The sequence below is a fragment of the Micropterus salmoides genome, unplaced genomic scaffold, assembly GCF_014851395.1.
Source record: "Micropterus salmoides isolate LMB-PRFRI ecotype aquatic unplaced genomic scaffold, ASM1485139v1 Ms_hic_scaffold_4, whole genome shotgun sequence".
Lineage (NCBI taxonomy): Eukaryota > Metazoa > Chordata > Actinopteri > Centrarchiformes > Centrarchidae > Micropterus > Micropterus salmoides.
Genome location: NW_024043372.1, coordinates 8826444 through 8842774, shown reverse-complemented (window position 1 = coordinate 8842774; position 16331 = coordinate 8826444). Strand labels below are relative to the sequence as shown.

The window sequence follows — 16331 nt, the reverse complement described above, 5'->3', positions numbered from 1 at the left end:
ACTTTGATGCAACCAAAACGCTAAAACTTTATGGGCGTAATTAAGTCTTAGACACAAATGGACACTGCCTTGTTTTTCCTGTTGCACACCTTATTTTAGAAATGGAGTTTGTAGTGATGATGATATTTACATTATGAGAAAAAAAATTGCGGTAGGATCGTTTTTAATTGTTTACAGTTACACTAAATCTTTGTGGTGTGTGTGTGTGTGTGTGTGTGTGTGTGTGTGTATATATGTAAAAACACGTTTCTTTCCCATCCTTGGCATCCACCTTTTTTGTGATGGCCTTTGTTGTTATGGGTGCCTTTTAGCCTGTGGTGATAACTCTGATAATTCACTAAATCAGATATGGCTGAGGTAGGTAGAGAAAGGTTGACAAACTTATGCTCTTACTTTAATATTATTCTCATAACATCATAAAATAGACATGGATATTATTATTCAGATGCTCATTTCTGAAAGCAAAAGTTTTTTTTGGTCATGCAAAGTTACATCTTTGGTGTGTCAGTAGATCTTGATCTGAAAGTTTAAAGGTCTTTCAAAGCTGGCACAACAGTTGGCATACATTAATGCTTGTACTATTGTGCTGTCATTGTTTTGCAAAATTTTAAGACGACCTGTCAACTCAGATTCCTCAACTCTATAGGGAAAGCACGTAACTGCAAAGATGGTTGTCCTGCTCTTCCCACTAGAAAGCCAATCTTCTGCCTTTAACAGCCGACGCGGAAAACATATTTCAGCCTATCGTGTGGTTCCACTGACGTAAGGGTCTACTATGTAGGCGTCACTATTACCACACGTGCATAATAGAAGTAAAACTGGTGGGGAAAATGCAGTTTCAACCTTATTTTGGATTTTATTGATCAGATTTTACTGGTGATTCTATGCATGCAGTTATTAAGTCCCACTGACCAGTGAAAGTGCAGTTATGACTCTCTCCATATTCATGCAGGTAGTGGCCTGTTCATGTTAGCCAGAAATAACTGCTGGAGGCGTTACCAAGATGACTACCGCTGAGTTTCTACTTTTCTAGAGCATTGACTGTAATTGTACTGACTTAATATATTTAAAACACTCAAAACTAGAAAACTAATGTCTGTAGATAATTGCAGAAGTCAGTGATAATGTTCAGGAGTGATGACTGGATCGGTATTGGGAGTTAAAACGTGGCATAAGTCTTGACACAATCAGCTGATTTTTAAAGCAGGTTCCTCTTGTCTCTCCTCTGGTGATTCCCACATGACTGTTTTCCCCAGCAACCAAGGAACAGTTGACGTCTTTGGCATCATGGGGCTTTCAAAGAACACACACATACACACTCGGATCACAAGACGACCCACTGAGTGCTGAATAGTTGTAATTTCCTACGGTTGACTTTGTGCATGTGTTTTGGATTGCAGAGGCGAGAAGACAGTTTGCTCCGTCCCGACTGACTGGTCAACTGGTCAGTTAATCAATAACAGGATCAATTTGAAGATTGAGTTGGGGGCTGTTGAGGTTAATGACTGGAGTTGTCATGGCAGCCAGTCTAATTCTGATGCAGGATGGAATCGATATAATAGTTTTAAGAGTAGTACTTGCACACAACTTCCAACGTTTCAGTCCAGGCTGGATGTTTGAATGTGACCATCAGGTAGACAAACGGGTAGATTGAGAGGAAAAGAGAACGCAGTAAAGTAGTCTTTGTGGTACAACCTGGAAGCAACAGGAATTAACACACACATACTCACACACGCTTTTCTGAAAGGATCGCATTATGAGCTGTGAGGAGGAGAGTGAAGCTGGAAAATCTGGGTTTAGTAGGACGGTGAACAGTTCTCTCTCTGTCTCTCTGGCGTTGTGTCTTTGGAAAAGGAGGGAAATTGTAAATGACTGGAGCAGGTTTATATTTTCCTCTTCCTCTTTTTCCACCCAGAGGAGTTTGACTGATGTTAGTCGAATCATTCACATTTCAGATGATTAGCACGTCTTAAAAAAGAGTTTACAAAGTAGGCTTGGGTGGTGTTACGTTATACCAAGGTATTTAGACATCCACGGAAGGAATGAGGTCAAAAATACAGACGCTCCTCTTTCTTTCTGTTGGCCCTTAACGTAGGCGTGTGATGTTGCATAAAACTGTCTGACAATGCGATAACCCCTTTCACTTATCCAGCAGTTGGTAAACAATGCAGAACAGCTTTAGCTGCAGCCTTTATTCCCTGGCAAACTGCAGCCTACACTGTGCATTTACTGATAAACATTTCCTCATTTTCCTCACTATGCACACAAAAATGAGCTACCAATCGGTGATAGCAAGTGATGGGGATAATGTTATAAGGCTAGTAAACAAGAAAAATGCCTCTGCGCCTGTTTGGGAGAATTTTGTATTTAGCCCTGATGCTAAAGGTGAGCCAGCCAAGACGGATGGAGTTGCATGCATTTCATCTCCATTCAGCCCGCTGATGTGTTGAGTCCTCCAGCAAGAATCTATGGAAGGAGGTCCATAAAGAAATGTTTTTCCCAGTTTATTGTGGAAGAACTTATCCCATCCTACTGAACTGGAACGCTGATTGCAAACCAGACCTTACCTCCCAACAGCAATGTTGGACCTTTCTCGTGCTATTGTGGCTGAATGGGAACAAATCTCTGCAGCCAGAAAGTCTTCTAAAAAGACATAAGGCTTTTTGAGCAGCAGGGTACCCTGGGGAGAGTTTTACCACTAGTAGTGCAATGGGGCAATGTTTTATATTTTTGTGCATAAGCTTGTGGAAGCCTGTGCATGATCACACTGGAGACATGAGAGACATTCCTGATGATTGTTTCACAGTTGATGGTAATGTGCCAAAGAAAGGTAGTGTTGCAAGCAAAATACAAGGAAGAAGAAGACTGCTAGTTATCAAACATGGAAGGAAACAATGCAGGTTTTGCATATGTTTTGTGAGGATGGAAATGCAGTTAAACACGTAGTTTATGATCTACGTAGTTTAGGATCTACGTCTTTTGGTGAGAAACGCATAGGCCATAGTTCAGAAGTGAAATGTTCACCTGTCACACATGTGGGTGTAATGGTGTCTGCATACTCTACACACCAAAAAAAGTGTGCTTTATGTCACACTTCTCTTTTGTTTATGTACTGATAACCTAAGAACCTTAACAGATCATTCATTTAGCTTTTGCAGAGCCATGAATCAACAACACAGTGAAACCAGAACAAAACAAAATGTGAGAATCAAAAACAAACTTGCTCCCACACAGATTCTGTCTGATCTCGTTAGGTTACATTTTTTCTCTGAAGTCATCTCTGGTCGACTCTGAGCTCGATTAGACATGTCTGAACACAAACTCAGCAAACGCCTACAGTGTTTAGCACCTGGCTGCAACACACACACACACACACACACACACACACACACACACACACACACACACACACACACACACACACACACACACACACACACACACACACACACGTGTTGTAATTCATGGGTTGCTAAATAAGCATATTTACGCCATTAAACAGGGCTTAGCAGTATTCTGTGATACTGATTGTATAATGCTGGCTTCAATGAAAATGATGTAATATTTAGCCGTAATGAATTTGTTGAGTTAACCAAACGTACACGTTATACCTTGAAAATTAAAGGATAATTGTGGTGTATTACGAGTAGGGTTTTATTATTGCAGGTGGTTTGTTTGTATTGCAAGTCATGGTTTTAGTGATTGTTTTAGTGTCTTATTACTCAACATTCATCACAGTTTCCAGACCCACCTCCAACTTTAACTTTGACTAGGTCAAAGTGAGCATTATTACCAACATCTTACTTTCACTTTGACTCCCAAGTAGATGATCTAGAAAAACTGTTGGTTAGTTTCCAGCCTGTCTGATCGTGTTTCTTGGGGCATTTTGGGGGGGGGGTGACATTGCCATGTTGCACAATGTTATCACACCGTTATCACACCTGATAGACTGAGGAAAAGTTAAAGGTTAGGGCTGAATATGAAATAGTTTCATAATTGCAGGAATATGACCTGACTTTTTTTCAATACTTAAATGTGTGAAGAATATGAATCTGACAAGAGATTTAAAACCTTTCAGTTAAGATACACATTTGAATCGGTGCCCAAAAGGCAACCAGCTAGAAACTTGTGAGAATAATATCTGGCTCTTTAGCGACTAGCATGTCAGCTTTGTGTTAGTGTGAGTTTGCCACTGCTGCAACAATCCATTGCCAATATAAAAATATTTATTAGAGCATCTTTTTAAGAAAGGTTTTTTGATTTGATGTTTTGAATGTCACACAGCGTCGTTGTTATGGAAAGAACTTTACTGTCAACTGAAATAATCTCTCATGTTTTTAATTAAATAAAAACAAAAAACCTTTAACCAGACAGGATTTAACACAAACACACGTTTTAAAAATGCTGCATTTGAAACTTCTACTTTGGTTACATTAAGATAATGTCAGTGTCTTCAAGACTTGAATGTTCTCTGAGCTCAGAGCAGTGACATGGAGGGGAAGGCAAATAAAACAAAAACACCTCACCACACCTTAATGTTTAACCCACGCCTCATACCTGAGAGCGTGTGTGTGTGTGTGTACCCATCCACCTGCTGCCACGTTTCTGCTCATGTTTGTATGTGTGGCAGTTAATGTTTTGTTTCTGAGCAGTCATGGCATAACAGGGGAGGATGGAGAGGGAGAGAGAGGCAGAGGTACAGATGCAGGACAATGAAGGAAAGATGGATAAGAAACAGGAATGAGAGATTGAAGAGAGGATGGATAGTGGTGGATGGAGGCCAGACTTTAAGTTTGTGGGAACAAAGGAATGGAGAGAAAAAGGAGGAGAGCTGCTGCTTAAATACATAGAGGAGGAGGGAGGGATGGAGTGCTTCAAACTTGTGTCAGTCCAGCTTCATTTCCTGTTAGTGAACAACACCTGAGCTTTCTCTGCGATTGTTCTTTATTTTACATAACTCAGCAGTGACTCAGCGTTGCAGCCTGCGTGCGTGCGTGCGAGAGAGAGAGACTGCCCGTTTCCTCTCTGTGCAACTCTCAGATTTAGATATTCAAATGTGATCTCAGTCAGTGTGAACTCGCACACTTTAGACTCTTCAGTGTAAATCTGCTTTGTCACTTAGCTCGATTCTGTGATGGAACAGAGTGATGTGGATAAAATGAAATGTCACTCTGTGGTAATCATATTAATAATTTCCAGTCTAGGACTCCAACTAAAGATTTATTGGTTAATCTGCTAATTAGTTAGTTTAAGTGGGCGATATCCGATAGCAAAATATATCCGATAGCAAAATTGGCATCGGACGATGGGGGGGGGGTGGAGTCAGTGGTTGAGTCAGTGGTTGTCTTATAAAGGCATATGTTTCCCACATAGATTTCACTTGATAAAAAAGTTGGTATTATGTTAAAAGCAGTGTTGGGCAAGTGGCTCAGAAATTGTAATAAGTTACTAGTTAATATTATTTTACTTATTGCTGGGTGATGCTTACGTTACTATATTACTTTACTACAACACCCCCCAAACAAAGCAGGCGCTCCTGATTCCCGACGACAGTGTTCTTTGTATCTTCGACTGTCACACAATAATGGCAGTAACGTTACTTACAGCTGTCAAAATAACACCTCTCTAGCTTGTTCTCCATTTGTCCTTGTAGCTCTCTGGCTAACAGATGACTTGAACAACATAAGGTCCGGTGCCGCTGACCTGCAGCACAGTCCCACATTCATGTCAAGGGTGGTGCGTTCACAGACGCTGTATCTGAGCATTGCTTGGATTTGTAAGTTACTGTAATGATATTACTGTTTTGGAAATAGTAATGTTACATTGCTAGTTAATGGGAAAAGTAATATTATTGCAGTAACGCGCTACTGAGTAACACGTTACTGCCCAACACTGGTAACAAGACGCCAATATGTGGATATTGACCTGGTAAAGCAACGGTGAACTCAGGAGTGCAGAATTTGGTTTTGATCGTTTGATAGGATACATCGTTAACAAGCCAGCATGATGCAGGCAGCATAAAAGCACTGACACACAATTTACATACACAGATAAATGTACAAATTATTTATGCTATCTTCCACTTCTCATACTTATTTGTGATCCTTTCTGTGTATATTTTGGATTTGCACTTTACAGTTCATATTTGTATTCATGAATCTCTAGGCTCCTCACGATTAGATTCGGATTCAGAGGGCTATGATGCAATAATAAAAACTTTATCTATGTATATACATCAATATATTGTATTTCTCTACATGATTTCAAATGATTGACATTTCTGCATCAAAATATAATCTTTCATTCATTCCAAGCTACCCTTTAATACTCTCTGGTAAAATGACTTGCATTGTGTACATTTGTTTTTTTCATCTTGCTGATCTTTTGTTCTCACATTTTGTTAATTTGTTTATTTGCACTACTTTGTCTCACAGCATTTCACTCTGGGGATAAATAAAATTCTATTTTCTCATATCTTAAAAGTAAAAGTCTGTTTATTTCTCTCAAAGACGCTAAAATGTTTTGATTATTATGTTAGATTTACCTGTAAATGACACATTTCGCATGTAAATATGTAAACAGTACTACACGATACATACATAGAAGTGATTATTGTGTGTGTTTGTGAGAGAAGAAAGAGGTTCCCACTGTGGGAGTTATCCTTCTGTCAACATTCATGTTTCCTTCCAAATGTTGCACAAATCTGAATAAATGAAAGTTGGCAACAACTTTATATGAACCGTATTCCGTTACATTAATTGTTTAATAACACATCCATAGTTCCTATTAGCCTGTAAATCATCTTATTACTGCTTCCTACTTCGACTGGACTATAAATATCTCACAGACAAAAATTTTCCCAGCAAATGACTGTCTGACCAGGAGTGTAGTATCTTTAGTCATACTGTGATTAAATGGGACAAACTAATCAGAAGTGAGCCAGTATGAGAAAGGAAAAGTCCAGCCCTACCTCTGACCTAGTTTGGCTTTAACAGTAGTAGTAGTGGCATTAATATTCTCCGAGTGGACTGCTGGAAATAAAACTGTGTGTGAGAGAAACTTAATATTGTTCCATCGAATTAACAGCGGCTGATTGTGAAAAGAGCTGGTCTCTTTCTTAAATAATTTATTAACAAAATGACACACACGCACACTACAGCACTCATAAGATACACGCTGGTTGTAGTCTCATCGCTTAAAGTGAATGAGAAGTAGCCCCATGCTTACTGTTTCCTTACAGTGTGAACAGTTTCTATTATAATGTAAAATTAAAGTTATGTTTACCCAGCCTCTTAAAGACAAATACATGTGCTAAAGCGTGTTATGTCATCAGCTGGCATTTTATTTTGTAGTATCATTGCTCCAAACAGAGCTTTATTTTGAAACATCAGTTTATTTTTCAAAATAAAACTCATCTGATTGTTGTGGGGTTGTTTTTGTTTTCCAGGTGCCACCAAAGACATCGGCTCAGCACTAACCAGGATGTGTATGAGACACCGCAGCATTGAGTCCAAACTCAAACTGTTCACCACGTAAGACACATGCACACGCACACTGTAGCATCGCATGTGTTATTTACTAGGGAGGGATGACAGGTGGGAGGACATGTGAAGGTATGAATGATGGTGTGCTGGCAACTACTTCTGACAGTATGGGAACTAGATGCTAATTTCTCTGAACTGACATAATGCTCATACGCCTGACAGCCAGAAAAGCGCGTGTGTTAGAGAGAGCAGGAGTTGCTTGTCCTGATTTCACCCGTCATTACTGTCACTGTTGCAACCCAACAGCCGTTTCTCTGTCATAACTGTCTGATTTGATTAGAGAAGCTGTCAGATGATGCACGCACACACACAACGTAAAGCTTTTAACTTTAACAGTTAACTTTTATGAACCGAAAACACAGACAACATTCACACACACAGACAGGCTAGATAAATTTAGCGCAGTTGAAAAAGCTTATTTAATTGCACTTCTTAAATGTACACCATGCAGCGCATAAGAGTCACCTCTATCCTGATTGACAGGTTGCTGTGGTAACGACTTGGTAATCACAAGGTTGCCACGCCCTAAAGCATACCCTGCTTTATCATCTATTTTACTCTAAATGGGACCATGGACCCATAGACTCATTAGGAAAGTATTTGCTGAGGATATGAATCAATTGAGAAGTATGGTAATTTTCTTATAGACTCTAATGCAATCGGACTTCTTTTTGTAGCCTGTGGAGTCGCCCCCTGCTGGCCATTAGAAAGGGTGCAGGTTTTAGGCACTGAAGCATTGGCTTCACTTTTCAGACCTGGAGGTTGCCACTTGGTAAAGACCAAAGAAACAAGAGCTAAAAGAACGAGTGTTGGACTTAGATCCATCAGGTAACACAATCACGACTCCAAATGAATTATAATGTTGCTCTGTAACTGCAACTTCAGTGGCTCATTTGTTAGCTCCGACGCCTCACAGCAAGAAGGTCCTGGGTTTGTTTCCGGTTTGGAAATGTCTGTGTGGAGTCTCCCTGTGTTTCCTCCAAGACGCTGGCTTAGAACTGCAGTTGGTCCAGTGGCTGATGGGTTAAATGCAGAGGATTTCACAATGTGTTGTACTGTGATATCAACTTAAAAAACTATCATAACTTGTTGCCGCTGCCCGCAAGTGGACAAATAAATCTCTTTAAGATTAAGGTTCATAGAAATGTTGGAGGGGATGATAAACATACGTTACTGATTTGGAAATGAAAAGCTAAATGCATGTTCAGGTTATTACCCACACACACACACGTATTGTGCAATTGTCTGTTGACTTTCTAAGAATTGATTTATATTTGATGTGTTAAACAGGGACATATGGACTAAGATGTACAAAACATTTCTTATCATGACTGCTTGTGTTGCTTCACTTCTCGTACTTGTAAAGCTGTGTTTGGTGCTTCCACATATCAGCAGTGAAACTAGTGTGTAAAAGCATCTAATGTTGCCATTGCTGATGATCAAAACTACAAGACCCAGTTTTAAAGAAAAACCTGTCTTGGTATAAGCTGCATTGATTAGCCGATGAATTATTTATGACACTTTTTTGTTAATCAATTAATTGTTCAGGTCATTTTATTAAGCAGAAAAGTCAAACATTCTCTTCTTTCAGCTCTCAGATGAGAGGATTTGCTACTTCTGTTTTTATATGATTGTGAATTTAATATCTTTTCAGTTTACTTTAATCAGTCGGACTAAACAAGACATTTAAAGATGTCAGATTCGACAAAATTGGGACATTAGGACTTGCAGTTTTTACTGTTTTCTAACATGAATAAACTAAATTAGTGAATTTGAAAAATTTAAAATGGGAAAATAAATAGTAAAAAAAAAAATTATTCCTACCCCACCCACATGATAGAGTTGAACGCAGCGATTGAGTGAGACTTTTAATCTTTTTCTCTCAGAGCTCTCTCAGAAAGTCTTATCACACCATTGGAGTTGAAGATGGAGGAGTGGAAAAAAGTGGCCAGTCAGCTGGACAAAGACCATGCTAAAGGTATGCTAACATGCTCACACACACACACACACACACACACACACCTCTGAACAGACACAAACCATCCTTCACTGCTGGCATATTCTTATTTGTTTTTTTAGAGTACAAGAAGGCCAGAGCTGACATCAAGAAGAAATCGTCAGACACCATCAAACTGCAGAAGAAGGTGAAGAAAGGTAAGAAGGGCGCTGGTCAGCTCCAACATCATCTTCATCTCACAACCAGCAGGTTTTCAGCAGCACTGAAATGAACACTGCAACAATAAAATTGTCTGTGAAGTTATGTTATCACGCAGTCCAAAGCAAAAAGAAGGTAAAGAATGGCATGAGTGGAGCAAAGCGTGTTTACGTCGGAAGAAGAAGAAGAAGCCACCTGCTGGATATTTAAACCATCTTTCACAGAGTGAGATAATCCTCTACAGTAAACGCGAGGAGTCTGTTTTGATCCTGCCCTCATTGTGCTGAGATAAGTGTTTTCAGATCTCCGCTGTGTTATGTTATAATCTGCCTCCTGCCAGTCACCTGACACCCAGAGGGAAGAAATAATCCCTCAGAAACATGTTTCTTTGCCAGCACAACTGCCACATCCATGTTTTATGTGGTCTTGTGTTTAAGCCAGAAAAGTAGGTAAATTCTTTCTGTTTGACTTTGTTTTTTTACGGATCCCATTTGGCACATTGGAGATCAAAACCTAAGCTTACCCTGCCAGTATAATTAAAAAAAAAAGAGTAATGTTACAGATTATTTTTATCCGATTAGTGTTAAATATTCTACTTTATTTTTTTTTACTTCCGGATTTCAGAGTCTTTAACATCCCTGCTCCAGTAGAGGTTTTGTCAAATTCAGGGTTAGTATAACAAAGTGATCAAACAATGGGGTTGACAGATAACAACAGATAACAGGATGGGAAAGAAGACCTGATGACAGATATACCTTAAATCAATACCCCAAAAGCCAATCACATGTTTGTCAGTACAGATTGTCTGCCTACAGATAGTTTATAGAGTATTTGTAACATTTAAACAGTTTATCAGTTGAGATTAAACAGTTTAGCTGATTCACAAATAAACTGTTTTCTGATATCACACCTCTGTGGTTAAGGCTCGATTAGGGCTAATGTTAGTGTATTCATTATAAGATTATAGTATAGGCTGCTATATAGCTTAAAACTAGTACAATAATAATTCCAGTTTGCCAAAACGGCGGTTTAATTTTTGTGAATTGTTTTATACATTAAAATAACAATAATAATAATACATTACATTTATATAGCGCTTTATCATGGAAACATGGAAAGTGCTTCACAGTGAAGTGGGGGGGGGACTCACCTCAACCACCAGGAGAGAACTGGAACAGGTGAGCGTCACATAGAGCCCAGAGAACCTGATATGGAGAGGGTAGAGGAGAGTACACCAAAAAAAGTCCTGGGATGCCAAAAAGTAAAATGTAGTACTGACCTACTGCAAGCACAAACAAATTAAAGCCCAGAAACTTTAAGCAATGGCCATGAGTCACCCATCCTGGAGGACAATGATGATGATGAATTTGACCTAGTTACCCACAGTGTTGCCAGAACAATTATCACAATGGCTTTTATATTGTGAGAAATAACAGGAAGTCATCTCTCCCATTAGCTCTAGCTTGGAAGCGGAGCGTTCAGGTGCAGTCAAAACCAACGTAGCACCTGGTTAATAAATCCAGCGCCAGCTTCATGTGTAAAATATTGCGGCTGTGGATGGGAGAAGGGGTGACTGCTGGAGGCCAAAGAATTCGTATTTAAGTTTATATTCTGCTTGCTCAACTGATGAATTGCTTTTGAACACATTCGGAGAGGATTTGAAATTCTGCCCCCCCCCCCAATTCTGATCATTTTGGAGCTCGCTAAGACCTTTTTAAACTCTGCTCAACCTGTCGTGCTTTGGGACTTAACTCTTGAGTTCATAGCAAACGCTTGAGGCTAATGACTTGTAAAACAATGAGTTTGTCCCACTGCTATTATTTGAAGAGGTTTCAGATGGTTGTCTTGTTCAAGGTGTCACTATTTTATGTTAATATACTCAAATTATCTGTTGTTTTTTAATTGTGGAACTGAAATATGAATTGAAGATGCTGATATCTGAGTATTTCTCTTTATCTTTGATGATTCATTACTGAATTCAGACCGTCTGAGCAGCTTCTGTGCTGTGAGGCCTGTAGTGAAGTCTGTTGCACTCTTGGCAGGCACCTGGGCCACACCTTTCCCCTCCATCAAAGCGACATGCCCAGTGGTTGCCATGGTTGCACCTGGCCTCACCTCGATAAAGACTGCAGATGGCCATATATGGTAGAAATAGAACGGAAACGCCCAAACGCGTGCAGAGACACACATGCATGCATAAATACACACACCCCACAATCAAAATGAAACTTTGAGGGCTTTACACAAATATCCTCTTCAGTCCTCCCTCTCGACAAATCCAATACGCAAATGTGCAGACACTGAAATAGTCCGTACACGTATCACACACACACACACAGACAGACACACAGTCTCAGTGCAGGCCCGCCCATGGTAAACAGAGGGATGTCTGATGTGGGTTTAACATCTCTGAACATGTTTTCTGCTACGTGCCTCATTTTTTCTCTTTCTGACCCTTTTACTGTCTTTTTTTTTTCTCTCACTTCAGTCATCACAACTTTTTAGCACAAACTAACCAGAACAGTTTTAAGGCATTTAAACGTTAAAAAAAAAAAGCGTATGGAAAAGTTTTTTTGCAACTTGGATGTTGGATGAAAACACTGTACTCAATAAATGGACTGAAATGTGAATGGCAGTTGTAGCGTCTGCTGTTATGTGGAAGAAGTTTCCTTTAACTGTGTGTGAAAAGTAAAACGATGCTGATAGGTCAATAAACAAACAGTTAGACAATCTGATCCACAGATTGAGGTAATCTAAACGACTTTATTTGTAGGTAAAAGTTGAAGCATTAGGTGGATCTGTAAACTGTAATGGATGTTTACATTGGACTTTTGGAGTAATCATTTTACAGTCTTATTAGGTTCTAACCTGTTCCCAGCTGTTATCTTAGTGAGTATTACTACTCAGACAACTTAAGATAAATACAGAGGTTGTAAAAAAACCCAGAAATATTCAAATCAAAGAATGTTCTGATTATATGTCCACCATCTACAAGGACTGTAAAACTCAGAGACAACAAGTAAGCAAAAGAAATGCAAAGACAGCGACACATCCACAGCTCTACATGTTGTCACCACAAAATTGACACCACACACACACACACACACACACACACACACACACACACACACACACACGCGCCTATAAGAAGACTACTTTTTCCTCCGCAGTGTACCAAAACTGTTTCTGTACACTCACCAATCGAGGCTTCACATTGTAATTATCCCTGCTGTACACTGCTGTGTGTAGACACCATATAATAACTAAGGACAGACAGAAGGACCAAACTGCTGTAGCTGGTTAAAGAAAACTTCCCTCACTGAAAGCCCATTTTTATCAGCTGGTGACTGTTTATTAACTTTTTGTTGTCTTGTGGTATCTGAATCTCCAAGCTCTTTTCTCAGTTCACTTGAGTTCATTCTCCTTTTGTTGGACTGTTGCAAAAACATATATAGTGTAGTAGAGTTTGAATGAAAATGAAAAACCTCATAACCGTAAACATCTGTTCCATCGCTAATCATTTCATGTGATTGTGTGTGTGCTCTGTCATTATGTGGTGCGTAACCACTTCAGATAGGGAATCTCCAAATGTTTAGAAAGAGAGAGAGGCGTGATGGGAGGAGAGTCAAGGTAATAGAAACCAAGACATAAAGGTGCTATTGGTTTTTCCATTTGTCACACACGCTGTTACTTTTTCAAATAACATAATTTGAATTCATGACAAATAACACATGATATAAATTCAAAAAAGACTTTTGCATCCTAACCCTAATGTTAACACTGCCATATAGTCGCTGAGACGAATGGACTGAAGGCTGCACATACACTGCAAACACTTAAAAGATGCTACAGCCACATGCAAATTATACACATAGGAGCTTTAATAAAATATATTCAATACAATAATCAGAAATGATTATGACATGTTCTGCTTAGCAATCTATAATTCCCGTCACCCTTGTGTTCAATAAGATTCCTTTTATTGTCATTCAGTAAAACCCAAAAATATGTGAAGCATGAACGAAATTACAGCATGTCTTAAACATACAGGTAAAAAACACGGTACTAAATAAAATAGAACTCCAAGAAAATATATATATAGATACCAGATAACATCAGCCTCCCTGTACACACACACTTGTGATGTATATGACTTGCATAAATAAATAAATAATATTGCACATTTGCATGATAAAGCACAGTTGTGTGTTGGTGCGTTGTTGTGTTCTGGTCTGTTTGCAGTTCTGCAACGTAGGCTGTGGTATCTCCTGCCTCAAGGCAAGAGGGAGAACAGGCTGTGACAAGGGTGAGTGCAGTCACTCAGGAGGCTAGTGACTTTGGTCAGTAGACCCTTTTGGGCCAGATCCTCAATAGGTGTCAGTGTGTCCCCAATTGTCCTTTCTGCTGACCTCACTACTCTCCTCGGGGCCTTTTTGTCTGAGGTGTTTGAGCTCTCATGCTAGAGAGAGATGCTACTGGTTAAAATGCTCGCTATGGTACCCTTATAGAAAGTGGTGAGAGTAGTTGGAGTGAGGTAACCGCAGGAAATGTAGACACTGGTGAGCCTTTTCCATTGGTGTTATATATAGGTTTACTTGTTATTGAAGTTGTTGTATATTTATGTAGACTTTATTTCCCCCCGCTATTACTTGATCCATTAATCTTTACCCGTGTCATTATAAAGTCAAAGAGCCATGCAGTCTTCTATTCTAATGTTTATAATAATGTAACAGCATCTTTTTTTTGCCTGCAAACATTGAAAACTCCATCTTCACTGTAAATATGATGGTTTACACCAAACACTACATACCACTAGATTACTAGGTGGTAGTAGTATTAGTAGTTGTACCTGATTCTCTGGAAAAAGACAAATAACCATTCCTGCAATGAACACTGGGGCCTAAATCAACTAAAACTCAAAAGGTTGCTCTACTGTTAAAGAAGTGGTATTTTGCTCATTTTCAAGTTCAAAATCTTAATCAGGGGTTGTTCCAGAACAGGTTTACATGGTTTAATTTTCCAAAAACACCATATTTTTGTCATACTGCACATTGCTGCAGCTCCTCTTTTTACCCCGTGTTGAAAGCTTCGTTTTAGCTTTGGAGTGATACATCTTGTCTCTACATGATCTTTGTTGGGAGTTGCACATGCGCTGTTCCTAGTTAAGGACTACTAGCCAATCAGAAGCAGAGAAGGGCGGGTCAGCGAGAAACCGGTAAATGGCTTTGTTTCAGCTGTACATGTTGCTGACCAGCTTGGCAACATAGACTGGAGCAAGAGTTTCAGAGTGGTGACTTATTAATCTGTAACAAATATATATTTCATCCATAACGTTTAACTGAGCTCTGTCTCTACATCACAGTAACAACTTTGTCCATTGACTGCTTGGAAGGGAGAGGAGAGGTGTGTGCTGCAGCTCAGTGTTTTTCCTCTGGTGTTTTTGAGGGCATGTCGGACTAGCTGTTTGGCGAGCGTTATATGAGGCGCATTTAGCTTTCATCCCTATGTAGTCCACGGCTAGACTACAAACAAGCTGTTCAAGCAGTTCAGAGTTTTTTGTGGGAGATGGGAACTCCCTTTGGGCTGGACTTTGGGCTTTTTCACTTTGCAAACCTTCTCCATGTGGCTTCACAGAGAGGAGGAGGATGACAAGACGAGGATGGAGGGAGGGGTTGAAGTCATCCTCTCCATGACTCCACAGCGGTTACTGTGGTTAGAAAGATACGAGGAGAAAGATTGAGTGAGAAGAGGAGAGTTTTTTATATGTATGAGACAAAATGAGATATAAAGGGAAACCCCAACACCAAGCATAGGGAAAAAAGGAAAGAATAAGGAGGTTAAAGAAGGGATGGGTGGTGATGTGATTATCTTTTTCTCAAGTGGTTGTTTAAAAAAAGGGGGAGGGGGGTGATCGAGGGAAGAGATGTATGGCCCTTAAGTGGAGAGAAACATGAAACAAACAGGAGAGGAATAAGGGAATGTAGTCGATAGGAAGAAAGGGGTTGAGGATGTTGAACAAGGAAGAGTGAAAGTACGACGAGGAGAAGTTGAGTGACAGAACTTTTCTTCTCTCAAAATAGAGAATTTGAAGGACAAAGATGTTGAGAAAGAAAGTTTGGAAGAAGTCGAGCGAAGACGAGAAGAAGAAAAGAGAAGAGGGTAAAAAGTTATTGTAGAAGAAGGTTAAGATAAGTAGAGCAGCTGAAAGATGAAAAGAATTTTTTGCAGGAGGACGAAAGACAGAAGTGTGAGGTGGAGAGAGGTGAAGGGAAGAGGTTAAAGGAGGTGAAATGGGTCAAATGTTCTCATGTTTCTCATTCTCTGCGTTTTTTGCACGGCTTGACCTGTTTCCACAGAAACCCATTTATTACCTGAACTAAAGTACATAACCACCTGTCTGACATTTATGACATTATGAGTGTGTGACGCAGATGATCTACACTGTTGAATGAATAAGGCTTTGAAAGCAGCTTAAATTTAGACTGTCGCACTGAGAGCTCTGCTATTTGGGAAAATTAGTCATCATGATTAAAAATATTCTGTAAATTGCAGGAATCAGAAGAAAGCACATTAAATATCACCGCAGCAGTTGTTTCATTACAAACATCCCTAAATGTCATATTTTCTATATA

The 16331-nt window shown here is 39.5% G+C and overlaps 1 protein-coding gene across 2 annotated transcripts in view; it reads left to right on the top strand.

The window, feature by feature from the left end:
• mtss1 (MTSS I-BAR domain containing 1) overlaps positions 1-16331 on the top strand; it is a 69650-nt gene that overhangs the window by 30138 nt on the left and 23181 nt on the right. For both annotated transcript variants that reach the window (XM_038695706.1, XM_038695707.1), the window contains exons 4-6: positions 7448-7532; positions 9431-9522; positions 9624-9698. In XM_038695706.1, the coding sequence (XP_038551634.1) occupies positions 7448-7532; positions 9431-9522; positions 9624-9698 (252 nt within the window). The remainder of the gene's footprint in view (positions 1-7447; positions 7533-9430; positions 9523-9623; positions 9699-16331) is intronic.